The 26,135-nt window shown below is 37.8% G+C and overlaps 1 protein-coding gene across 1 annotated transcript in view; it reads left to right on the top strand.

The window, feature by feature from the left end:
• Window positions 1-279: 279 nt before the first annotated feature.
• The window catches only part of PLXDC2 (plexin domain containing 2), a 412,416-nt gene continuing 386,560 nt past the window's right edge, over window positions 280-26,135 (top strand). Inside the window, exon 1 of the mRNA XM_046678478.1 lies at window positions 280-397. Coding sequence (XP_046534434.1) covers window positions 286-397 — 112 coding nt within the window. The 5' untranslated portion in view covers window positions 280-285. The remainder of the gene's footprint in view (window positions 398-26,135) is intronic.

Genomic DNA, 26,135 nt, shown 5'->3' with positions numbered 1-26,135 from the left:
CCCGCAGTTGTTGATCTGTGTCTGGGGTGAGGGCTGCGAGTGTTCTGGGAAGTTGCGAAGAGAGACCCGGAGGTCCGGAGAAGACTGCGCTCCGCCTCGTACTCCCTTCTGGCTCTTTCCGGCTCCCGGGTGTGAAATCCAAGCGAAATTTACAAAGGCCTCCTGGTCCAGCAGACCCCGGTCCGCAGCGTTTGGCCCTGTTGTCCCCATTCCCACTGGGAGCCCCGGACCACAGGGCGCCAGGGAAGGACTGGCGGGGAGGGGGAGGTAGGTCGCGGCGGCGGCATGGCGAGGTTCCCGAGGGCCGACCTGGCCGCTGCAGGAGTTGTGTTACTTTGCCACTTTTTATTGGACCGGTTTCAGTTCGCTGAAGGGGAGCCTGGAAACCAAATCAATGGTAAGATGCACTTTGCCTTGTTGATTTTGTGCTCAGCTGAAGACCTTTCTGGCACCCCCATTCTCAACCCACCCCTACCTCATCTATCTGCCCTTGGGAAAGTATTGCAATTGCTTTTCAGGGAAACTTGGTCTTCCCAAATGGGGAGACAGAGGGTCGGCTAGAGAAGGATGGTGGGGACTGAGGGTTTTTTTGAGAATTTCGGGCTTGCTTCACCTGAGCGGCAGGGGATGGTACTGTTTCCCCCAAGTCGCCCAGACAAGGCTCTGTGTAAGAGCCAGCCTGCTTCTGTGGATACCTCGCCCAGGAGCTGACATCCCTGGGCTGTCTCCTCTCCGGCTCCTCCTCTTTTCCTGCTGCCGGGATAAACTAAGCGCGTATGTGAAGGGGGCCGTGGGTGGGGGACGTGGTGGCAGCCGGGGATTGCAGGGCACCCCTTAGCTGGAGAAAATTCCCTGTGGCCACACCTTCCTCCCCCACGCGATCTGCACCTTGCACCCTCTCGCTGTCTGGGGCCGAGCGGGCGCTGGAAGTGGGGCGGGGAAGGTGCGGCTGGGCGCAGAGGAGGGGAGGAGGTGGCAGAGGTGGGGCGGGCGCGCCGCTGGAGACCAACCCCTGGTCCTATTGTCCTCCGCTGGCCTGCTTCGCAGACGGGCCTGAACGTGCCGGGGGTTTCACTGAGTGCCCGGACATTGCCCCAGCGCGGAGCTCCGGCCTCCGCATCTTCCCAGGGGTAGCGCCTCTAGCTCTGACCGTTGCTCCAGCCAGGTGCGCGTCCAGCCGGGAGCCGCGCCCCCGGGGCAAGCGCGGAGCCCAGGATGCCGCCCTCGGCTCGAGGCCGCTGGTTCCTCCGGGCGAGGCGCTGCTGAGCCGGAGATCCAGCTGCTTCCCGGAATCCTGCCCACTGCGAGTCGGGCGCCTGCTCTCTGTTTCTGCCGCTCAGGCACAAAGTGAAGAAACAGGCAGAGAGAGAGAGAGACCTTGGCAGAATTGTGAGCTCAGGCAGACTTCGAGAGGAGGTGAAATGAGCAAAAAACACTTGGAGGGAAAAGAAAAAGGAAACAAAAACTTTCTGGTTAGGATAATCAAGGTTTTGTTTTGTTTTGTTTTAATTCGGGGGAGGGGATGATGCCTCAGAAGGTATACACGCTTCCGCAACTATCAAACATGAAAGTCACAGATGGAACGCTCGGGAGGGAACCGAGGGGGTTCCAGGTGAGGTGAATCTTGAAGGAGTCCTTGAATGAAATTTTACCAAGCTGAGACCTAGAAGACAGCCAAAACGCTGTGTCTGCCCCTGCTGTAAATTCTTGTAGAGAAGGCGCAGATTCTGACTCTGTGCTCCAATTTATGATTGGAGGGGTGTGCGTGTTGGGGGTTGGGGGCACTATGGGGACAACACTTTTAAAGCTGTGAATAAAACGCAGATTTCCTCGATGTTGGTTTGTCTTTGTCATACGTAATTGTTCTGCATAAATGGACATAGGTTGTTCTTGACTAGGTATTTCTATCAGTACATCAGACATTCTGTTTATTTCTTTGATATATTTCATTGGTTAAAAAAAAGACTTTTACGCGTCCGGGAAGCAATCCATTTGTTTTAAAAGGTGCAAGAGTAATTTTCATGAGCATATTCATGGAATAATAAATAAATGCTTAAAGCAATTTACTTCATCCCAAAGGAGGTTAGAGAGGCGCGTGTGCCAAAAGATTTCCGAAGTTGTTTATTTGAAAACTTCTTTGGCAGTGGAAGTAAATAATGCATTTACAGTAAAAAGTAAAAGAAAGGTCAGCAAATGTTTATTTTTTCTGAAATTTCTTCTTAATAATATGTTACTGAGAAAAGAATATACTGAATTTATAATAAATTGACTGTCGTAAGTTCTCAAATTGAAGATTAAATTCATTCCACTCTAAAACCGGCCAGATAATTAAAAGCCTTTGCTTTGAGGAATATAAAATACCTAAATTGTTCAACGTAAATGCACAGATATTATAAACCAGTCCAATATTTCTGGTGGAAAACTACTCTAGAAACTTGTATATTTATGGGATTGAGTAAAAAAGAAATAGTTTTAAATGTCTTTGCAAATTTTTTCGGAGATTTGTTGCAAACTGAAGTAGCTTCATTCCTGGATATCAATCTACAAATGGTTTTATGAAATAATCTTGGAATTCAATGGTTAGCCTATTGAATATATAAAATATAGCAATGAACTGGAAGAAAAAATATAGTTTCCTTTGTAAAATAGTCTAGTTAAAACTTCAATATAGGAAATAAAAAAGAAGTTGAGCAGTCTTGAAATTTGGCATGTAGCAATCAGAACTTTTATTACAGACATTTTGGCACAGAGGGAAAATCTGATTTCATAACTGGGACATTTTATTATGTATTACTTCAGAAATGCTGCAGTTGACTTTATTGCCACCAGAGGGCAGAGAAACTGCTAGTTTCTTCCATTCCCATTCTTTCCCAAATTTCTCAGATTAATGATCCTCAACATTTTGCTTTCCTATGCGCAACATTTTTCAATATTTCAACTTCTCATTTGTAAATAAGTGGCAACTTACAATAGTGAGAGTTTATTACATTTTCTGTTTTCATTGAAATTAACTAAATATTCATTCATCCAACATTGATGTAGCTCCTCCTACATGCAAAGACTCAAACTTTGAATGCATTCTTGCGGTGTAATAAGTACAGTGGAAAAAAAAAGATACCTCTTTTGCATAATTGTTGGAGGTTGTTAACAAGTTAATGTGAAATTCCCAAGAATATAGCTTTAAAATATCTCTTATGATTAAAAGTTCATTCTCATATAATGCATTTATTTTTAGGTTTGAAGGTACTCTACACATATCTGAAAAGTATTTGCCTATACTCAATAGTATGTCTCAACACCAATATTTAGAGAAAAATAAGCTTAGAATAATTCTCAATGATATAAATCTCAAATCATCTCTGTATTGTTATACATTCATTCTTATGTCCTATACTGATTAAAATACCATTTAGTAACAGTGTCAAAAGAGAAATGTATTAATGTCTCAATAAGTTCTAAAATTTAAATGAGGAAAAAAAGACCTAAAAATATGTTGTTTGATTTTGGCCTGATTATTACTCTTAAATATGACAATGCAACAAGGAAGGTCATTACCACTAGATAGAGAACAAAAATTGCTTAGGACCCCAGGGAATTTTCACTTTTTGGGCTTTCTAATATTGCTGTGTTCTAGAGACAAGTAGTTTATTTTTAGCAGATCATTTACATTTGTTTTAGTTGTTTCTCTAGTTGGATATTTTTCTATTCTGCTTTCATTGGAGTTAAAAATCTTAGTTTCTTCTCATCACAAGGAGAAAATTTGTTTTCCTTTATTCTTTTCCTCTTTCTTTTCTTTTTATTGCATCTATGTGAGAAGATGGATGTTAGCTGGACCTATTTTGGTAATCATTTCACAATATTTGTAAATCAAACCATCATGCTGTAGGCCTTAAACTTACACAGTGAGGTATGTCGGTTATTTCTTAATAAAACTGGAAAAAAAAAGAGAAAATCTTTATGGAAAGGAAGACAAAATATTTTAAAATATCAAACAATCTAAAAAACCCTTAGTTTGAAATATTACTAATTCGTGGAGTTTGTTATGAGAGTATCTCTGTTGAGGTTTACTGTCACTAGTATAAATTTTCTGTTTGCGTACATACCTAGCATAAAAGATTATAACAATAGGTTAATTCAAGTGAATACTCTTTATAAAATGGACAAGGATGAGATTATTGGACAAATGACAGGTTAATTTTTATCAGTCAATGACTCAAGACTGCATACAAAAATTTTTTAAATACAAAATATGAGAGTCTTTTCCTTTAGAGAATAGATACAAATTGAAACCTGAGGTTGGGTAAGTTCGGACTGAGACATGGATGTGATCTAGAACGTTTGTGTCAGAAATAAGGATTTTAGTTCATGGATGTCTGCATAGAGATTTGGAATTATTATAATTAGGACAGTTTGTGCTTTCTTAAGTTTGATCTTTAGAAACAGGTTCTTATCATGGAGAATGTGCTTCAGTAACACTTAGGAACAGAAGATACTGATTTGCTCCAGACGGGTTTCTTCTCTGCAAGAATCAGATACTTTCATGCAGAGATGTAGATAATATGGATACTTTTCAATTAATTTTGTCTCAATTTTTTGCTTCTTAAAAGGATATCTCCTGTTGTAGAAACGGTATGTTTATAAGGATGAATGAAGTGATCAACAACTGTGATCATGAGATCTAAAATAAAGTCTTGAGCCATTTCCTCACCACATTAGATACAATCTCTTCATCATGGCCTTCAAGACCATTAGCATATGGCCTCAACCCACTTTCCCACCTTCCTCTCCTCTGTGTGTTTTTTTAACACTCTAACCAAATGAGGCTCTTTGCTGTTCCCTGAGTATGTACCATGCGTCACTACTGCTTTGCCATTCTTCCTCCTCTTCCTTCCCTAATCCATCCATCCATCCATCTTCTACTCTTTCTTACAGGCTTATCTCAAGTGACACCCTTCACAAAAGGATGTGATGTCATTGAACCCTCAGAAAACTCTATGCCTTTTTTAATACACTTGTTTGACTCTGCTTGATTTTGTAGGATTTTTTTTCCCTCCCCATTTCTGCATCCTTTCATATATTTTCTTAGACCACATCACATGTTCTTGAGGTCAGAGTCTATTGCCATTCATTTCTGAATCCCCTGCAGCATCTACCACGTAGGCATGCAATAAATTCTTGTTGAACTGACTGGGCTGAATGGAGTTATAGTTCAAGCTGAACTGTTGACTTGAATGTCACCTTGGGAGACTTTTTTATACCTCTTACTTTATTTATGACTTTTTCCATCAATAAGATGGAAATGAATATCCAGACAGGCTTCACAGAATAATAGTTGAAAAGGAGAGAATAGGATCCAAGGTCTGCCAAACTGTCACAATGCTTCTGGTGGATGACATTCACCTTAAACCTTCTATTAATAGATAGAACTTTGAAAAAGTTCATTCCACCATTCTTCTATACCTCTGGTTTCTGACTGAATTTTCACTCATGTTCTTAATCTAATACCTTGAAGTACAGTGTGGATGTCTGTGTGTGTGTATATATGAAACTGTATGTGTATATATGCACACGTATATGTAATGGTGGTGTTCTGTTTTCAGTGGAGATGAACACTAGTGCATAATTGTAGATTTTGGTGAAATTACTTTTGAACTGAACTGTGCTTAGGCCTCATGCCATTAACCTACACTGAAGGAAGCTTTAAAACACGTCTCATAAAACTTGTTATGGTGGCTGTTCGCGGGAGTGGTTGGGGGTATTGTGGAATCCATTGCACAGTGTCTGCTTCCTGGGTAGCCGAGAGAGAGAAAGAGAGAGAGAGAAATCTTGTGTCTTAATAGCAACCACAGTTCTTCTTCTGACTGGTTTGTTTGTATCTTCCGGACAATATGAATAGTGACCAGGTGCATTGCCTTTTAAAATTTGGTTTCCTGAAAGCTCAGAACACAATTTGTGCCCCCCCCCCCCCCCCCATGAGTATATAAACCCCTGGCTTACACTTTGTGTACTAAGCTTACCTGGGGCTTCATCTTATCTTTCCTACTCTCATTTATCTCTGTCCAGATCTTCTCAGTTGAAATCTTGTCTCGTATTTGTTTTAGAGATGGAAAATTAAATAAAAAGTTATCGCCATAATATATAAGCTTATATATTATTATTTTGTTTTTCATCTTTCTTTTAATCTGACTAATTCCAGGCCTTGGCCTTTATTCTAAGCACATTTTCTCAAAGCTTCAATTGTCTCTTTACAGTACCCCACTCTGAGAAGTCTTTCTTCTTCACTGCCGTTCACACAGGGTATCTTCCCTCTCTGTCCCCCTGACAGTGATTCTGTTCAACTGAGGAAGTTCCTGCAGAATGACAAAATGGTGATGCTTCTGTTAAGACAGTTTCTGCTGCTATGTGTGTGTCATATATTTCCTGGCCAAATTAACAGAATAATATCTGAGGAAAGAACAGAATATAAAATGTTCTACATTGTGTATGAACCCATTTCATATTTGTTCTTTGCTTTGTTTCTATTTTGACCTCTTTAATTAAAAAGTGGTGAGATATAGAATGATGGTAAAGATTTGGGCATTTAAATAGAATTGAGGTCTTGTCAGGGGCCTATTTGGAATTAGTATAGCCTATTAAAGATGACAGATCTGAACATGAGGTCAGAAACTGTGTGACCTTCCTTGAAATCCAGACTTTTTTTTTTTGAGGAAGATTAGCCCTGAGCTAACACCTGCTGCCAATCCTCCTCTTTTTGCTGAGGAAGACTGGCCCTGAGCTACCATCCGTGCCCATCTTCCTCTACTTTATATGTGGGATGTCTACCACAGCATGGCTTACCAAATGGTGCCATGTCCGCACCCAGGATCCGAACTGGCGAACCCTGGGCCACTGAAGTGTAACGTGTGAACTTAATCACTGTGCCACCGGGCTGGCCCCAAAATCCAGACTTTTGATCCCTTCCTTCAGAGGCCATCCAAACACATCTAAGCATGCTGGCTCTCCTTTCTCCTGCAAATTAAAATCAGCTCTCCTTACTATTTCTGCTTCTGGCGTTGCAGTGGAGAGTGGCCTGTGATTTTGTCAAGAGAGGGTCACAGTGGCTAGGATGCAGAATGACTTCCATTTTACTTTTCTGGAATCTTATTACATAGTTTCTCCCCCTTCCCCACCTATTATTTTTCACTCATTAATTAAAAATTTTCCTTAGAATCCATATAGCTCAAGGTCTCATCCTATAGGTAAGATGCTTAGCTCGTTGAGGCTTTGAGAACACAGATAGAATGTGAAGAATTTGCCCTGTCGATAAACTGCATAAGAATCAGAATATTTAAAAGTCAATTTTCTACGCATTCCTTGGAATGTTCAGCTATAGGAGAAGTCTAAAAAAAAAAGCTTATATATTCTCTTTAAGCTTGATGCTTGGTAAGTACACCTGGTTCATTTAGATTAGGAATAATGTGTTCTCTGGTCCAGTTGGAATATGGAAAGGTCAACATGCAATGATGTAGGTGCATTTAGGCTATAGCTCATGCTGAGTCTATTATAATCTTTGCTTAATTCTCTCCAAGAAACAAATTTAGACAGTAGCTACCACTGACCCAATGAACCTAATTATTTAATTGTTATATTTTCATTCATTCGTTTGGTCAAAAAAGTTCACTGACCTACTGCAGGTACAGCTGGGAACACGTCCAGTGGTGTATCTGACTCCTGTTGGCTGTTCTCTCTCCGTTTGCTATCCATTTCCTTCAATACATCGAGAAAGATCTGTACGCAGATTATATCAAGGTAATCTGCATTGCAAAATATTCATGAAGAAGTGTATGTGAAGATTTTTGGTATACTGAATCATGTTCTCGGGGCATATGGGTTCCTGCTATTTAAAGGCATCCTGTCCTCAACTTTTGATTAAAAGAAAAATCAACTTAGTTGTTTTGCTAGTTCATAGTTTTATGTTTAAAATTAGCTAAAGCATACCACCTGTGCATGATTCTTTCAAGAATTATATCATCTGGTATTAGCTATTTTAATTCTGACTCTTTAATATTTATATAGGGGCTAGGAATATACACCTTTGAATATATTTTTGTAAGTTAGCCACTTTAGTAAACAACTTATTATTAGTTTGATGTCACTAATTGCTAATTTACATGATATTTCAGATCTATTTTTGGAATTTTAATTGCAATTATTTACAATTTGCTATATTCCAACTAACAAAAATTGAACTCAAAGACATGTCGCTGTGTACTTGCCTTTTTGTTCTCTGATTCTTGTTTGTTTGGAGTGGGAAGAGGGAGACTCATTTGAGTTTTTTCCCCTCACGCAACAAAAGTTTAAAGAATACTTTAACACCTATCTGAAAACTCTGGATCCCCTGTAAAAATAAGGTTGACTTGTAAGGTAAAAAAATGCCATTTCATATTTTAGTTTGAAAACATTCTTACTGTATTACGAACATATTGCTCAATGTTTTCTTTTCGTAGATGATTTAACATCATAGGATATTACGTATCTTGTGTAATGTTTATTTGTATCTGTTTTGACATAACTTGGATTTTAAAACTTTACATAGTTTTTTAAATGTTTATTTCTTTTATTCAACTTGAATGAAATTTATGAAAGCTTTTCGTTTGACATGAAGTATCTGTAAGTATATTTCCTGTATCAGAATATTGTGGTAACATTTGTTAACATGGCAAGACTCGCAAAATACTGATGAATATGTTGTAAGACAGTTTTGGTTGAGGCTGAATTCTGTAATAATTCACATCACTTGCTGTTTTGTAAACATGTATTACATGTGCTTGTGTTGGTCCTAATTTCCCCCAATTTATTTATCCCATCATTGATTTATCCAGTCTTCCAATTATTTTCCCACAGTTGATTTATCCAATCTTCCATCAACAAATAATCAGTGCTGTTTTGAACACTGGTCCTTGCATATCCTTGCATATGTCTTTTCATGTGCATATGTAGGAGTTACTCAGCTTCTATTTGGAAGTAGAATTCATGGGTTATTGGGCTTGTGAATGTTCTACCATAAAAGATAATTCTTGGAATAAACACTGCTAGATCTTCAAGAGAAAGTACTTCAAAGATAAAGGGGTAATTATCTTCAAAGATAAAAGGATAATTATAATTATGCCGGTACAGATATCACACAGTCGTAATTACTTTAGCTTTATAATAAGTTGTTACATCTGTCGGGGCAAACCCGTCCTCCTTGTTCTTGATCTTCAGAAGTGTCCTGGCTATTCTAGAAGGCTCTTTGCTTTTCATATCTTTTTTAGAATGAACTTTTCAAGTTTTACTAAGAATTCTGTTGGACTTTTGGGTTGAAGTCTCATTAAATCTCAGGGTCATTTGGTAAAGATTTCAATTTCTAAGTAACTTGGAGATGATGTAATTTCTTTTCTACAACATCTAAAACAAGAACACGTTCCCCAGCACTTCGTAACAAATTGTTAATAGGGGCAGTTGGGCAGTGACGTTTCTGGTTGAAACAATGTCCTTAGATTGAGGCCCAGTGCTGTTTTCTTGATCACATCATGAAACTAACCATACATTTAATTGTTTCTTAGGAAATACAGGGGAAACCGTAGGTTAGTTAAAAGTAACAACTCAACTAAGGGAAAGAATGTTAATTCCTAACTTCTCAGGAGCTACCACAAATGAGAGGTGAGTGCCAGGCAAGTAATACATGGAAATGATGACATTTTTATGGTGTCCCTTTTAGTAAATTATCTCTGGATCAGCACAGCAGTTCCAAGCAAGACTTTAAATTTGATGCTTAAGAAACAGCTCTGTTGAGAATGGTAAAATCCTCTGGATTTAGGATTCTCCTTAATGTTTATTCTTCAGCTAATTAGTATCAATTCCATGAGAGATTTACATTGAAAGAGAGTATACTTTACAAATTGCTACCATTTAAAGATAATAGATTTATGATTTTATTTAGACTCCAGACATTTTTAAATGAGAAGTTTATAATTTGCTTGATTTGAAAATCCTAACTTCCCCTCCACTTCAGCACAATTTATGACTGGCCATTGCTCTGAACTCATGCATGCTGATCTGGATATTTTTTAATCAGGAGTAAATGGACAAGTCGAGCAGCTTGTTTTATTTCTTTGTTATTTAGCCTTCATTATCTCTTTAACATCTGTTGTTCATTTCAGATATTTTTAAAAACAAGCATGATTCAAAGTCATTCTGCAGATGATAGTCTCATTGTCTGGACATTGCAAAACAGCTTTACGCAGGAAGCCAGATTTGTGCAATCTCAGTTTTGTCAAGCTGTTTTTAGGAGAGAAGTTTGTAAAACGGGCACAGCCAATAGGAAGCTGAGTTTTCTAAATCCAAGCTGTTTGACTTGAGAACGCTCTTCTCCATCCCCAGTTCTCTTATCCTGGTTCCGGCAGGCCACCATTCTTTCTAGTTTACTTCAATAGCTTCCCAACTTGCCTCCAAAATCGTCTTGCTGGAATTTCTTCTTCATTCCACAGCCTGAAAGATCTTTCTAAAATGCAAACCTGGCTTTGTCACTCCTCTGCTGAAAATGCTTTTCTGCCTTCCTTTTGCTCTCACACTAAAGTTCAAGATCTTTGGTAATCTGGTCCCAGTTTACCTTTCCAGGTTCAAATTCCTTCTCCCCTCCTCCTCCTCTCCCTAATCTCCCATACGCTCTCTCCCCTCTGAAACTACATGCCATTTCCTCTCCTTGGAGAACCCTTTCCTCCTCTTTGTGGTGATTTGTCCTTCAGGTCTCAGCTTCAACTTGAGTTTTGGCACATTGGGTCGTTTCTTAGTGTTTCTCTACCAGCTCCAAGTCTGAGAACGAGTGCCTCACTGAAGTGCACCCTGCACATCCTCATCATATCACTTATCATCAATAGTGTAAATAGTCGTGCCTGCAGTTGACTGTAAGCTGCCCGAGGTTAGAGGCCATGAGTGACTGATCACCATTGCATCACCAGCTCCAAGTATAGGAAGCCCTCTTTGAAAATTTGTTGAATGAACAAGGCTTATTGGTGCTCCACTTGTATGACAGGACTATGTTTGTTCAGATTTATCACTCAGGCAAAGAGTTTTGTTTGCACATTATTTCTACAGATTTACTTAGGCAAAATTTCAAGATCATAATTTCTTTAGCATAATGTCTTGGATTTAAATACCAAAGATGAAAATGTATGGGCAAATGAGAGATTGAATGACTTCAGATCAAGGGAATTTGTCATATGCATTTGTGAAGAATTGAGAATTCATTTACAAATGATGGTTTAGTGATGATGAAGTCATTTACAAAGCCAGGGAGATCAGAGAAAGGGATATTTTAGTGATTTGTAATGCAGAAACTTGAATTGTCTGATAAAATATTAAAATTGGTTAATTTGCTTCTCTGGAGAGAATTCCATAGTTAAAAAGGACATGTAGATAAAAATGAATGAAATAGAAACTAAAGATAGAATCCTGAAATTTGAATGAACTGCTTTCCAGGTATCTCAAAGCTAAAGAATGCAAACTGGAAAATAGTCCCTAAGATTAAATGTTTAAAAGATTTCCAGATACAGATCGTTGGGGAGTCTTTTAAATGTTTTTTCAACAAAAGAGTCTAAAAGATCTCTTAACATGGCACTCAATGATGTGAGTTAACTCTTTTCAAGGTCTTAAATGTGATCCATTTGCTGAAGTTTACATCAGTTTGGTCAGTATCCTTCCTTCATGTACTCAATTATTTGTATTTGTTATTATCTGAGGACATTTTTCTCACCCTTGTCTTTCTATTTACTGTTTTTCTGGAAACATTCTCCAAAGTTCTTCCTATATTCCATACTAATATTTTGGTGTGAACATCTGATATTTTTATCTGTTCGGTATCTCTTACGTGCTTCTTCTCGTAACAGCATCTTCTCATCCTTTAGCAATGTCCACTCTTCTGGAAACAGCACCCTACTGTCCTTTGGAAATATCCTCTTGCTGACTCTCTTGGGCCTTTTATCATAGTGTCATGCTTCCCCAGACAGATCAGCATGTCCCCCAAAGGTGGTTACTCATAACATCCCTTCATTTTGACCTCAGGCCAATTAGTACTTCCCTAAATGTTACATACATGTTCTAGAAGAGAGACGGTCATTTTTTTAATACTCCTCAGGGTTGCTGCACCGGGCAGATATAAGTCTAAAGCCCACATAGGCCGTCTATAGAAGTCTAAAGCCATCTATAGGCCGTCTATCTATGAGACATCCCAATAGCATAAACCAAAAAATTCCAGTTTTGAGTTGAGATTTGTTATGTGCCATTGAAGGAGTCTTGGTAACTACATCAAAGTTTTCAGTTATATTGCTATTTGCATAAGTATTTGAGAACTATTTCCCCCAATAAATTGTACCTTCTATGAGGGTAGGAACCGTGTTTGTTTTGCTTTTTTGGCACATTTCATAGTGCTTGGTATACAGAAGGCACTCAACAAATATTTGTTAAATGAATTTCTGCGTAAGTTCATTTGGTAGAGTGTCGTTTCAGTGACCATTAAAATAAATCAAATCCCAGACATCAGGTGACATTCATCCGATGAGTCCAAAGTTGTGACTGTAATAGATTCTTCCCTGTTGGTTTTGTTATGTAATTTTTTGTTCCCTTCTCATTTAACACATCAAATTCTTTTCCTGGGTCTTATTTTTGTAGTCTTTCTTCATGTTTAATTTTGTGTCTTCCATTCATTTGCTCTACAGTTCCTATTATCATTTTATTTTTCCTGTGAGTGCAGATAAACTTTCCAGGCAGTAGAAAGGAGAGAGCTTTAACTCTTTAGTGGATGATGCTTCATAGCTTTCATTAGTCCGTTACTCTGTACCTGGAAGTAAGAAGCAAAAAAAGAAAAAAAAATTAAACACACAATAAATGATCCACAGCCAATGCTTATTCATTTTATTTATTTAATACTTTTTTATGGGGATTTTCCAGACTATTAAAAATTTAAACACTGGGGCCTGTCTATGGCTTAGTGGTTAAGTTGGCATGCTCCACTTCGGTGGCCCAGCGTTCGCTGGTTTGGATCCTTGGAGCAGACTTACTCACCGCTCCTTAAGCCCTGCTGTGGTGGCATCCTACAGAGAAGAACTAGAAGGACTTAACAACTAGGATGTACAACTGTGTACTGGGGCTTTGGGGAGAAAAAAATAAATAAAAGGAGGAAGAGTGGCAACAGATGTTAACTCAGAGCCAATCTTCCTCATTATAAAAGCATACATTTAAAAAGAAATTAAACATGAAAGAAAAATAGTAAAACTACATTCAGACCTAGCATCTAGCAAGGAGTCTATTCTCACTTTAAACATTGCTGTTATACTCATTGAATAAGCTCACAAAGGCCTAATTTACTTCTAGTAAAGGCATTAACTCATTCCTCCACCCACTCATTTATTCAATCAATAGTCAGTTTTTTAAATGGATGAGGATTAAGACAATACCTTTATTGAAAGTAAAATAGGTTCCTGTAGGTTAACTGGAAACCTAGCCATTCTGTCTCCTATTCTTTATACGTAATTTCAGGGCTGCCGTATGTTACATGACTATGTGTGATATGTGCTTAAAATATATGACATTTTCATGATATAATTTGAAATCTGTTTATAAAGTTCGCTTCACCTAATTTTCACATTAGTTCAGCTTTTCCTCCAATTGGATCATTTCAGTTGGAAGATGTTTCTATTAAGTCATTTTAATTTCATAACTTGCTGTTTGCAATAAAAATAAGACATGGTGTCTTTATTTAAGGATTGTGATCTACAGGGGAACAAGAACATGGACACAGCATGAGTCCAATGGAAGAACTATAACAAGCATGAGTATACTGCAGGGCCACATCCATGCTTGTGGGAGCAGCAAAGCCAGGGGAGGGCCTGCCAGGGTCGGGGAGAGAGCATTCAAGTGCCTTATGGTTGTTCAAGGCTGCTTCTGAGGCCCACAGGCGTGGGTCCAAACCTTGGCTCTGCCATTTACCAGCCGGGTGACTTTGCCCAAAAACTTAACCCATCAATCCTCCATTTTGTCATCTGTAGTATGGGAATAAAATTACTTATCTGCCCAATAATAATAACTGTGGTAAAAAATTTCTGCTCTCTGAAGATTTGTTGGGGATGCCATAGAAATATAAGGAAGTGTGGAAGTAATAAGTTAAAGGAAGAATGTAAACAAGAGTAAAAAATGTTGAGCAGGGCAAGGCAAGGAGTTCTCAGAACGGTGAGCAGCCTGAGGAGGGGTTCATTAATAATTTTTAGATATTAATAATTGAGATATCCATGTTTCAAACTGCCAGAGATAAAACTGTATCATCTTAGGTTTAGTAATAATTGTGTGCACTGGTACTATTGAAGGTTCAGGAAGAATTAAGGCCAGTTCGTGCTTTTGACGGCCCTGTGAACATTAAATGGCCCGCAGACTGCACCTCCAACAGGCTTCGGCTTGCATGACTAGGTCATGGAATGCAAAGCATTGCTCTTTTCCAGAATCCACCCCCTCACTCAGCGATAGCCTAGGGCAAGATTAGGATTTGGAGAACATTATTCCAATAAAACATGCATTAAAAGAACACGCAATGAATTTATTTTTAACAAATGCGTGTTGTGTAAAATGAGTTTGTTGGGAGACGAAGCTCCCATAAATAGTTTTCCTTTCTCGGCCTGAGCTGAGGACAGGAAACAAAATCCTGCTGTGTCATCTACTTTGAAGCAAGAAAAGAATACTTTGACCTTATTAATATGCTTGCTTCTAGGGATAAACTGCCTTATGAGATTGCACAACTCCCCTGAATGACAAGTTAACTTTTTTGGATGGTGATGGTGTACTTATAAAGTGATCCAAAATGCTTCCTTTGTCTTAGTGAATTTGTCTGAAAAGGTAAGCATATGTGTGTGAGAGCCAGACAGCTTTTCTAAGATTTCATCAGTGAATGGAAGATAAGAATGTCGAAATAAAAGATGAATGCAAATCTTTAACAATCCAGAATTTCCTGAGCATTTCATATTTTGCATCTTTTCCAGAAATATATTGAGGGATTTGGTGCTTTAGTCAAGGCCAGTCCTATATATATATATATATATATATGGGCAGTAGAGATGGATACACGCATGGTGTTATTTGAGAGCAATGGAGAAGCTCCTATTTCTACACTGATGTCACCTCCACTGATGTGTCAGTGGTTGTTAACTTTACAGAGTCATTTTTTCTGTTTAGGTAAAATATCTTCGAAAATGTCAGTATCACATGGAGGAGCAATGGTCACCCATGTCCTTTTTCTTTGAAACCTATGTAGAACAGGTACGGTAAAGAGATAGGTATAGTGTCCAGGTTCAAACAGACTGGGAAAGGCAGGGTCCATGGTTAGACCGAGAACAGCAAGGAGTCACGAAGAGTGTGTGTAGGTGTGTGCATGCCTGTGCGTGTGTGAAGATGTAGGGGTTACAGAGGCTGAGGAATAGGAATACCAGTAGGGGGCTGGGAGAGAACTCCTAGAGTTGAGTGGGTCCTGAGGACCAAACCAATATACAATCTGTGCATGTGTATAGTGCCTAGGGTACTATTTTAATGCGCATCTGCTGATACATTGTTTGGTAATATTATCAGAAGTAAATATAATTTTTCAAGATATTTAAATTATCCAATTATATTAGCTTGTAAACTAGGAGAAACTGGCTTATTATATCATTGTTTCAAAATGATAGAGACAACTGAATTAAATTGAAGTTAATAGGTCATTAAGTTGGCATTGATAATGAAGTTTAATTCTCAGAAGAATTATTTATTCATTTTACACACATTTGCTAGATGTCTTCTATGTGCCAACCATTGTGCTGTAAAGAGAGAAAAAAAAATACAGACCTTGCCAAGTTGAGGTTACAGAGCAGTACTGAAAATAGGGAAGTAAGCGTCTAATTCTAAGAGAATGTGGTGTGTGTGTGTGAGTGTGTGTGTGAGAGAAAGAGCGAGCTATGGGGGCAGAGGATTTAGACTAGAGAGTCAGGGATGGCTTCCTGGAGGAGTGGGTTTCAGTCTCACTTGGAGGTGTGAGTGAGCATTAGGAGGGTGGGGAAGGTGGCAATACATTCCAAAGAGAGAGAACAGCATGGAGGCAGGAAACCCTGTGCTTTTTGGGGAACATCGTTGTCTGTAGGGGAAGGATAGTCCCAAGACTAAGAAAGGCCTCATCTACCATAGACAGATGTTGAGCTCTCTCCTGAACATGAAAGCTGACCAGTGACCGATTTTTGTCAGTTGAATGACAAACTCAGATAGGTCTCTTAGAAAGATCTCTTTAGTGTTGGTATGGAGAGCAGATAGGAAGGGGCAGACCTGGTGACAGAGTAGATTTAGGAACTACTGGATTAAAAAGGATGAAAAGTGATGAATGAGTCTAACAAGGGGAGAAAGTCTAAGATAATTCCCAAGTTCCCAAGTGCTTTAGGGAATAGAAAACTGAGTTCAGCTTTAAACTTGTTGAGTATTGAAATGCTTATGGGGCATCGTTGTAGAAGACAGGCAGAAACACTAATGTAGAGTGGAGAGATCAACTCTACCAGGTGGGGTTCTTGGATGAGATGGAGACGTTGAATCATCAATGAGTAAGTGGTGGTGGAAACCAGCCAAGAATCATGAATAGATAGTGATGAACAGAGAGTCAAGGTCAGAGTTCTAGAAAGGTGTCCTGGGACAGTGATTGCAGGAAGGAGCCCAAAAGGGAGAATGAGGAAGAACAACCTGCAGAGGGAGGCAGATTAGCAGGAGGAAGGAAAGGCAGATCATGAGAACTGACAAGGAGGGGTCATCTGGGAATTTGGTAAGAGTGGTTTGGGTGGAGGAATGGGGCCGGCTGCTGCCAGATTTCAGTAGGATCAGTGATGAAGGTGAGAGGAGGAAGTAGTGACCTGGGTGAAACCACTATCTGTGAAAAAGCATAGCTAAGACAGAAATGTTGGAGAAGAGGGAGCCAGAGGGGAGCACAGGGCCAAGAGAGGGGTTTTGCTGAAGTAGGAGATTTGAGCCTGCCCATAGACATAGGGGAAGCATCCAAGAGGTAGATAGGCAGACATAGAACATAACTATGCTGTCAATACAATAAACTATGTTAGAATTCTTGTCTCTGGGAAGATGCTTACAGTTCTCCCAAAATGCAACTTGAGTTGAGGAACCCTTTATTATATCACGTGTAGAAAAGTTGCTATGACATCCACTAAAAAATTAATTAGGCTTAGATGATAGCACATTTATGTAACTTGAAGTTGTTAAGTCCATGAAATCTCTTGAATAAAGTTTGTTGGAAAGGGAATTTTATCTTAAAAAGTAGCAGCAGGAAAAATGAATAACTTTCATTTGTTTTATCAGTTAGGTTTGGGCAACAGAATGGTTGTAACATGATGGAGAAAATAGCTGCATTAGAGAAAAGAGTATTTAAAATAATTTCTTTAGTTTCAGCCATATTTTGAGCCAACATCACACCATGAAGGAAAGAGGAGTAATGGCTTCATTATTCCTTTACCAATAGGGAGACGGGAATTAAAATAATAAACTGAGGAGAGAGGATTGTTTTCCTCACCTTAATTAATTTTTCTGGCTGTTTTGAAGATGAATTTTTTAGAGTGATTAAAACAGTGCCTGGCACTTAGTTGGTGCTCAGTAAATACTTGTGAATTATGAACTTTCTAAACCTTTATTTGTATTTAAGAAATCAAGGAACTAAGGGTCAAAATATTTTTCATAAAACCTTAGGAATTCTCTTCTCACTAAGAAACGGTAAACTGTTATAAAAGAGTTATTTGTTTTCTTCCAATATTGCCTTCAAGGTGAGTTAGAGCTTTTATCAACAGTTGTTCTATAAAATTGTTAGAGGACTTTAAAAGGGCTGATTGTTTTCCTCTGTAACATGCTACCCAACAAGACATTCCTGACCTGCTTGAGGTTGAAAAAAATTAAAATATCAGCCTTATGCAAGTTTGGAATTAAAAAGGAGGATAAAAGTCAAAACCAATAAACCCTTCTTATCTGTAGGGTATCTTTCAGGATAGATTATAAATTTGTTTATCTCAGTAATTGGAACATTGCTTCAGGTTCTCATTGTGTGTATGTGTGTGTGTGTGTGTGTGTGTGTGTGTGTGTGCGCGCGCGCACATGCGCGCATGTGTTTGGAGGTGGAGGAGGGGGACGGGAAATGAATGAGTCAGGAAGAAAGTAAAAGATGAAAATTGATATGACTTAGGTCAGGTTCTGATAATTTAACAATATATATGGATGTACTATAACGTAGTTTCTTAGTTCATGTTTTCTTAGATTATGGGTCCTATTTTAACTTCGTAATGCATTGCAAAGACCAAAATAACAAAATGCAGAATGAATAAATTTTGTTGTAGAAGACATGCAGAAATACTAACGTAGAATATGAATGTGCATCCATCTACAGTGATCCTTCAGCTCACAACTGAACTTGTTAGGTCATTTATCATTGTCTGTGTAAATTGCTTTGTCATGTGCTTTCCTGTACATCAGAAACACAGGTCTCTCCTTTTGTTTTTGCTTAGTTTATTTCTTGTTCACTTAAGACTCTTAATATTTAACCTGACGAGATATTAGTAAAAAGTTACTAGCATAAAACCATTTAGTTTTTCTATCACTTGCATTTTGGTGAAACAAGAAGAAAAAAATAGTTACCATTAAGTGCATTTATGTAATGTTTTCTTAGTAAAACTTCCAAGCTCTCAATACTCATATGTCTAGAATAGATGATGTAGTGCTTTTAAAGGAATTAAAAAGCCACACGTTTTTGACATTTTACGTATTATTTGTTAACTTCAACTCTGTTGTCTTCTCCGGCATGTAATAATAAATACAACATTTGAAATTTGTAATCCAGTATATTTAAGTTCCAATAAAAAAGACAAATTACTTTCTCAACCACAATTTCTTACAAGAATGATCTCTCTTCCTGCAAATGTGCAGATAGAGCCAGGCTGGGATTAGGGGCAGCTCCATTTCCAGAAGGAGAAGAGGCGATGGGTAGGCAAAACTAAGGGGCCACTGCACACTTACGTGGCACTTCAACTCTGCAAAACCTTTACCACATAATATCTTATTTAATCTTCATGCTGATCCATTGGGTTTTTTTCTCCCATTTTTTAAAATAGTGGTAAAAACACGTAACATAGAATTTACCAGTTGAACTATTTTTAAGGCATACAATTCAGTGGTATTAAATATATTCATAATGTGCAACCGCCACCATCATCATCTCCATAATTCTTGTCATCTTGTTAAACTGAAACTTTGTACTCATTAAACAATAACTCACCATTTCCCACTCATCCAGCCCCTGGCAACCACCATTCTACTGTCTATCTCTATGATTTGGACTACTCTAAATACCTCATATCAGTGGAATCATACAGCATTTGTCTTTGTCTTTTTGTGGCTGGCTTATTTCACTTAGCATGATGTCCTCAAGGTTCATTTATGTTGTAGCATGTGCCAGAATTTCCTTCATTTTCAAGGCTGAATAATATTCCATTTTATATATACTCCACTTTTGCTTTATGCATAATGCTGCTATGAACATTGACTTTTACCAATAAGGGATTAGAAGCTCTAGGAGATGAAGAGACTTCTCTAAGATGACACACAGTGAGAGCAGGTAATGAGCCTATGACTCCAAAATTCAAATTTGGCCCTCTTTCCACTATGTCACAGACTTATATAGTGAACTTTCTCTCTAATATAACCGTTACCAGTTATCTGTATAAATGTGTGTTCTTGCTTGTACTCAAGAAATTCTAATTTTTTGATTTCCTATGTACTTAGGTGAACTGTATCTCATTTAGACTGTATTAGTATTATAAACCAATAGCGTGTACCATTTAGTTTAAAAACCTCTGTTCAGGAGCATGAATATTTTTTGTTCAAAAGGAGCCTTTTCCAATAAAGAGGATTACTTATGACACCAATTGAGATTATTATTCAGTAAGGTTACTGATTGTCTTTGGATCAGTATTCAATAAAATTCAATTGGTAAAAAGTATTTTTATGTGCATTTTTTACTTTGCAAATTTGGTAGTTCCCTTCAGTGACTTTTCATATCTAGCTGGATAGCGAAAAGCAGATGGTTCTAGAAAATATAAAAGGCTTCAAATACTCTAAGAACTATTTTAATTATTTTATTCAGCTTTATGTATGTTGTGTTTAACACTGGTGATGTGGCACTTTTGTTATCATTGTTGGAGTTCTGTCTTGGAATTTGAGTGTGATTGTAGCCTGTTCAAACAGCTCCATTTGAATTATACTTAATTGGAATTTATTTTCATGGTCTATTTATAATTGCGATCTGGGGATAAATAAATATGATATAATGCTGACTTTTACAAACTGTTGGTTGATTAGAAAAGTGGTGACAAATGCAAACTTGATTGTGGAGATCCCTGGGAATTCTGATGACTCTTGATGTTGCAAGTTTAAGCTACAGCTCCTCAGAACCAATGCTTAAGATCATTGTTTTACCACCTTCAGCTTAGAAACAAAGTAGAAAAGTCTGGACTCACCTCACAGGGACCTGAGTGATCTGGCCTGGGTTTGACTCCCAGCCCCGTGAATTACTGCCTCTGTGGTCGTGGTAAAGTTGCTTCACTCGCAATTCCTTGGTCATCTGTAAAATTGCAATGGTAATGCTCACCTCACGAGATATTTATGAGGATTAAGATATAAAATATGGGAAATCCTTAGAACCGGGTCCGGGGCATAGAAGTTCTCACTAATGATAGATACTGCAAAAATTCAAGTGTTAGTGAGTTCCTCTGAATGTAGACTTTTTTGGACACACATCCATTTGCTTTCTTGTCACAGGTTAAGGTTAAATGTGTATTAGCGTTTTATGATAACAAGGTTGAACCAGGATTCACCTGCTTTTGTTTACTTAAAAATAGCCATTTAGAGCTCCAAAAACTCTAAAATTTCATAGAGTTTGAGTAAGTTACGCAGTAGAGTTTTTTAAAAAAATGATTCTTGATGTAGAGGAATAATTGAAAACAAAGCTGGGAAGTTTATATGACTTTTCAGAGATGGAAAGCTAGACCTAGAATGTTCTTTCCTTTATATGGTTATTAAGTTATATCTAGCATTATAACTTAGCAAGTTCACAGTTTCAAGAGAGTACTTGAATAGTTAGTTTTGATAAGAAAAATGTAAATAGAAACAAAAACAAAATGTATTAAATTGCACTTCTTTTTGCCTTGAGCAACAATGTGTACAATGTATTACTTGCTGTTTCATGAAAGACCTCATTTATAGGAGGTCATGAAAATTATTGAAAATAAGTTACTATGAGAGGAGGGTAAGAACTGGTCTATTCTCATTACCGTACTATACATCATATATATATATATAATATTACATGGTTGGAGAGGATTTGGTGAGGAACATGTATAATTGGGATATAATTGCATTTTTATTTTGGTGAAGCATTGAACATTGCTGATTAGATATATACTATTCATGTCATTGCTATTATCAAAGAACTGATTATGACAGGGAAACAGATGTCAGAAAGCAATTATACTAATAACAACATGATTACTGCCACCAATTTAATTCTAGAAACCTGCCTAGAATCCTTATGAAGCAAGTAATTTTCCTCAGCTGTATGGAACAATCTCTTACCCATCACGATTTAAAAGAAAGTGTGCCTTTAAATATTTTTGATTAGATGTACCATGTAACAACATCAGCTTTTGAATCCTTCTCTAAATCTTATATCTTTTTCAAAGGAATTTAATTACTTTTCAATACTTACTTTCACAGATGGAGGCTTTTTTTTTCTTAGATTCGTTTGTATTTATTTGACCATAATCATATTCTGAAATGTGAGCATTATGACAGAAAATAAGTCAATGCTCATTCTTTATTTTTCAGCTAACTTTATTTTTCAGTTTCTACCTTGTTACTCAGTGTCTCTTTTGGTTTTCTATCTTTTCTCAGTAAATTACAGTGTTTTAATTTTAATATTTTGTGCTTTTCTTTATCTCTTTCAAGTTATAAAAGCAATCCCTGTTATTTATAGACCTTTTAGAAAACACAAATCAGTATACAGATGAAGATCTTGATCATTGCCCAATGGTCACAAATGACCATTACTATACTTTGGTATATTTCTTTCCATTTTGTTTTGTTTTTTAAATCTCTATCTCTCTGTCATCTTTCTTCAATCTATTCTGGCTCAACCACTTATTAATGTGACCTCAGACAGTTAGACCTCTGTGCCTTACTTTCCTCATTTATAAAATGAGAATAATAATAACCCCTACCTCATAGGGTGACTTTGAGGATTAAATGAGTTCATTCATGTAAAGTGATTAGCAGAGTGCCTGACACATAGTAAACTCTCAATAAATGTGAATGATTTGTATTCCACATTGCTTATTTATATCTTATTTGCTTGTACTACTGTAGTAGTGTGTACATTAAAAAGAGAAACAAAATAGAAATGAAAAGGGACATGGCACCCCAATGGATGGTCTGCCATGCCCCACAGTGGTGACCACTTGGCATAGGAAGTTGAAAATTTTCATGAAGGATAAATGATAACATTTACAGATAGCTTCAGACGACTATATTTACTTTGAGGTTTCAGATTTGGGGTAGGACTCTGAAGTCTTTTTGAAAACTTGGTACTTTCTAACTGTCATCCGTGTCTTTTCACTGAAAGGAGATATGATTTAAGGGCATCTTATGATGTTTAAGTTTGAAGCTTCTAAAATAATCACAGGTGTATAGTGACAGGTAAATGCTGAGATTAGTTTTTACGGTTCAACTAAATTTATCCTCTTCCCACCTTTGCCCCTTCATAACAAGTTTCCTCACAATTGCAGCCCCCAATATCCTAGCTCTCTCATGATTTCTCCCCACCCTACCCACTTGAACCTTGACCATTTAACCGCCTTATTTTTCCACGTGCGTACATCATAGCATAACAGACATCTTTAATAAATAACATTCATGCTGGCTTCAGCTCAAAGAACTGAAACCCTAAGCCTAGAGATTATCTACAAAGCCCAACTTGTAAGAAGCTCTTTTTTTGCCTGGGCAAGGTGAATTTGAAGGTGGCTAAATATGTTGCAAATTTAAAAGAAGGCCATAGACCGAAACTTGTGGACAGGCTTTTCCTCATACATAGGTTAGCGAATATCTCGCTCACATTCTTTGTAATATATATCATAAATAGTGCCCTTTCTTCTTGCTGCAAAAAGTCTTTTCACCCTCTGATATCGTTTATATTATCTGATATAAATAAATCTGAAAGAAGGAATTTGTAGAAAACAGTACAGAAACTAAGATATAAGTATATTTAGTGTTGATTAGCAGAGATAATTTCCCCAAGTAGCTTGACATTAAAAAATGTTTTTATTCAGTATTAAATATTCTCCTTAGTAATGCTTTTTGATTATATCACTTTTTTCTATAAAATTTATCAAACTCTTAATACCTATGCAGTTATGTATTATTTCTGCCTTGGTTTGAGGGTTTTGTTTTCCCACCATTGTGTTTTGAATCATATTTAGCACAATTAATTTATTTATGCATATTGTTTGAAAATCACATGTTCATGTGGTAAACATGATTTTCTTTGCTGCATTTTAAAGGTTAACAAATGCATTTCAATAGTGATTTTTTGTTTTACGTTTTTTGTTTCACAATTTAGAGCCAATATATTAATTTGATAATTATTCAATACTTTATTCTCATGTTTTGTATTTGCAAAATTTCTTCTGGCTTTCCAGAGTCAGCAACTGTTATGTTCAGCATGTTTCCATAAGAACCCCATCCGTGGGTACCACTGGGAACTTCTTATTAAGGTATTTTCTAGTGAAGAAGAAAATCAGGGAGAGAAAGATAAAACTTAGAAAACAAAAGAAGTGGGGACACTTGGGGAAAAACGTAATAAAAGAACGGGTAAAGCAAGAAGACAATAAATTTGTATAACTGGACGACAGTGGGCCCAACATCATTGCCTCAGTTTCTCTCTTCTAGAGTCTTTTATGACGTGACTGAGGAGAGCAAAAGCGTGATTTATTTAGGATTAAATCTGATTCTTCATGGTGAAACTGAACTAATGTCGTAGCTTATTTTGTAAATTTGTTCTTGAAGCAATGTTTTCTCTCTATTTCTCTCTCCCAGTGGGCAGAGAGCTCCAGTCAAAATTACTATGTAATGAAAAAGCTGAATTAAACTGTCTTTTCCTGGGTGCTAGCTGAAGTGTATGCATGAATGGTGAGAAGCATATCTTCTGACTGGCTTTAACTGACTCAGTCAAATGACTAATCACCAACTACCAACATTCACAGATGGAGGAGAGTCTTGGTTCCTAAAGGCTATAGGAATGTTGGATTTTCTAATGCTGTTTGGAGGTCATATACAAGGTCATTTATTAGATCCAAAATTCAGAGTTCTGAACATTGGAACTAGGAGTATAAGCCCAGTTTGGTTTTCTTTCAATATTTTCAGAATCTAATTGTGCCAGAAAATGTCTCACTTTGCTTTACTTTGGTTATTCGTCTCTCATGTGTGATGGATACCTGCTGGGACATAATGCAAGTTCCTTCTTAGCGAGATGATTGGTCCTAGATGCGGTTCTTGTGGTGAGAACCATGAGAACATGGTCCCACTCTCAACACGTGAGACAAGTCGCTTCACTTCTCTGTTCTTCACTTTCTCTGGCTGTATCAGAAGGCCCTTGCCCCAGTTCTGAATTTCTTACCAGGTGTGCCATAACGCAAAGCTCTCACAGGTGTGCTGACAAATTGTAATAAATATGGAGGATTTATTTTTCGCTACCCTTTTGGAGAGGCAGTTACGGTGACTTCTTGTCAGATGAAATGTTAAACCGATCGGTGTAGAGGAGGAGCAATTTATTGTAAGCAGGAGGTAAAGTGTAATTTAGCCCATGCCAAGAGAAGAACAGGTGTTTGTTGGAACCCGTGGGCACGCTTCTCCTGGGTGTCAGTCAGAGAGCAAAGCCCTGCAGTAAACAGCCCTTCTCAGTAAATAACACCATGTCAATGGTGACCCAATCAATATGGCTCCATCTACGGAGGCTATTTATTTAATTCCTTCAGGTCGGTTCTCTTATTTCCAAAATATCCTGACTGTGCCAAAAATTTATAAAGCTGCACTAGATTTTATGAGTCAGACCTCTCACTTCTTACTTGGTACCTCCAGTGTAGTCATGACAACCACCCTAATGAGTAAATATAAACCCAATGCTTGTGCCAAAGGTAAGTAATTTGGATCCGGGTAGTGGCAGGAAAGGTATTTTTAGGGGAGGAGGAGAAAATGAAAGGAAAAGAGCATTAATTATCTTTCTTTATTTTCTTATGACTCGATATTTTTACCATAGAAGATGAGAGACGAGAGGGGAAATGAGGGTTTTGTGAAGTGATTAAATCTAGAAAGAAGGCAAAAAGAAAGTTAAGTCTTACTGATGATGGGTATGAATCAGCTTCTTCTTGAGTAGTTTGGCTTGTGAAAGGACACTGTTAGTGATATGATACATTCTATTCATCTTTTCTTCACATGTAATAGTTCTCTTCTCTTTGTAGGAAGAAATCTTACTGTAAACATTTTTTTTTCCATGAAAATATAATTGAAGTTTTTGGTTGGGTCCATAATAAGACCTGAATGGCAGACTTCCTATCTCTCCCCAAACTTTTTCAGAGGGTCTGAAGTCAGCTACTCTTCAGGGAGCCAATGTCAAGATACACAATGTGAGGAAGAGAGAAGTGGAGGGAAAAATCTCGGAGGCTGGGACCCCCAGGCACTTAATTGACTTGGCATCAGGTGGCCATCTGAGAAGTAGAATCCATTTGGAGAATCCTGATGTAAGTCATTTTCTCTGGTGGAAAGTGCCTGCCTGGCATACAAGTCTTAACTCAGTGGTTCTCAAAGTGAGGGGCGTCAGCATCACCTGGGAACTTATTAGAAGTACAGAGTTTCACTTGCATCCCAGATCTAGAGTCAGAAACTCTGGGGCAGGGCTCAGCAAGCTGTGAGGTGACAAGCCCTCCGGGGGATTCGGATACACACTGAAGTTTGAGAGTCGCCGCTTA

This window comes from Equus quagga, chromosome 12, assembly GCF_021613505.1.
Source record: "Equus quagga isolate Etosha38 chromosome 12, UCLA_HA_Equagga_1.0, whole genome shotgun sequence".
NCBI lineage: Eukaryota > Metazoa > Chordata > Mammalia > Perissodactyla > Equidae > Equus > Equus quagga.
This window is presented reverse-complemented; position numbering and strand designations above follow the sequence as displayed.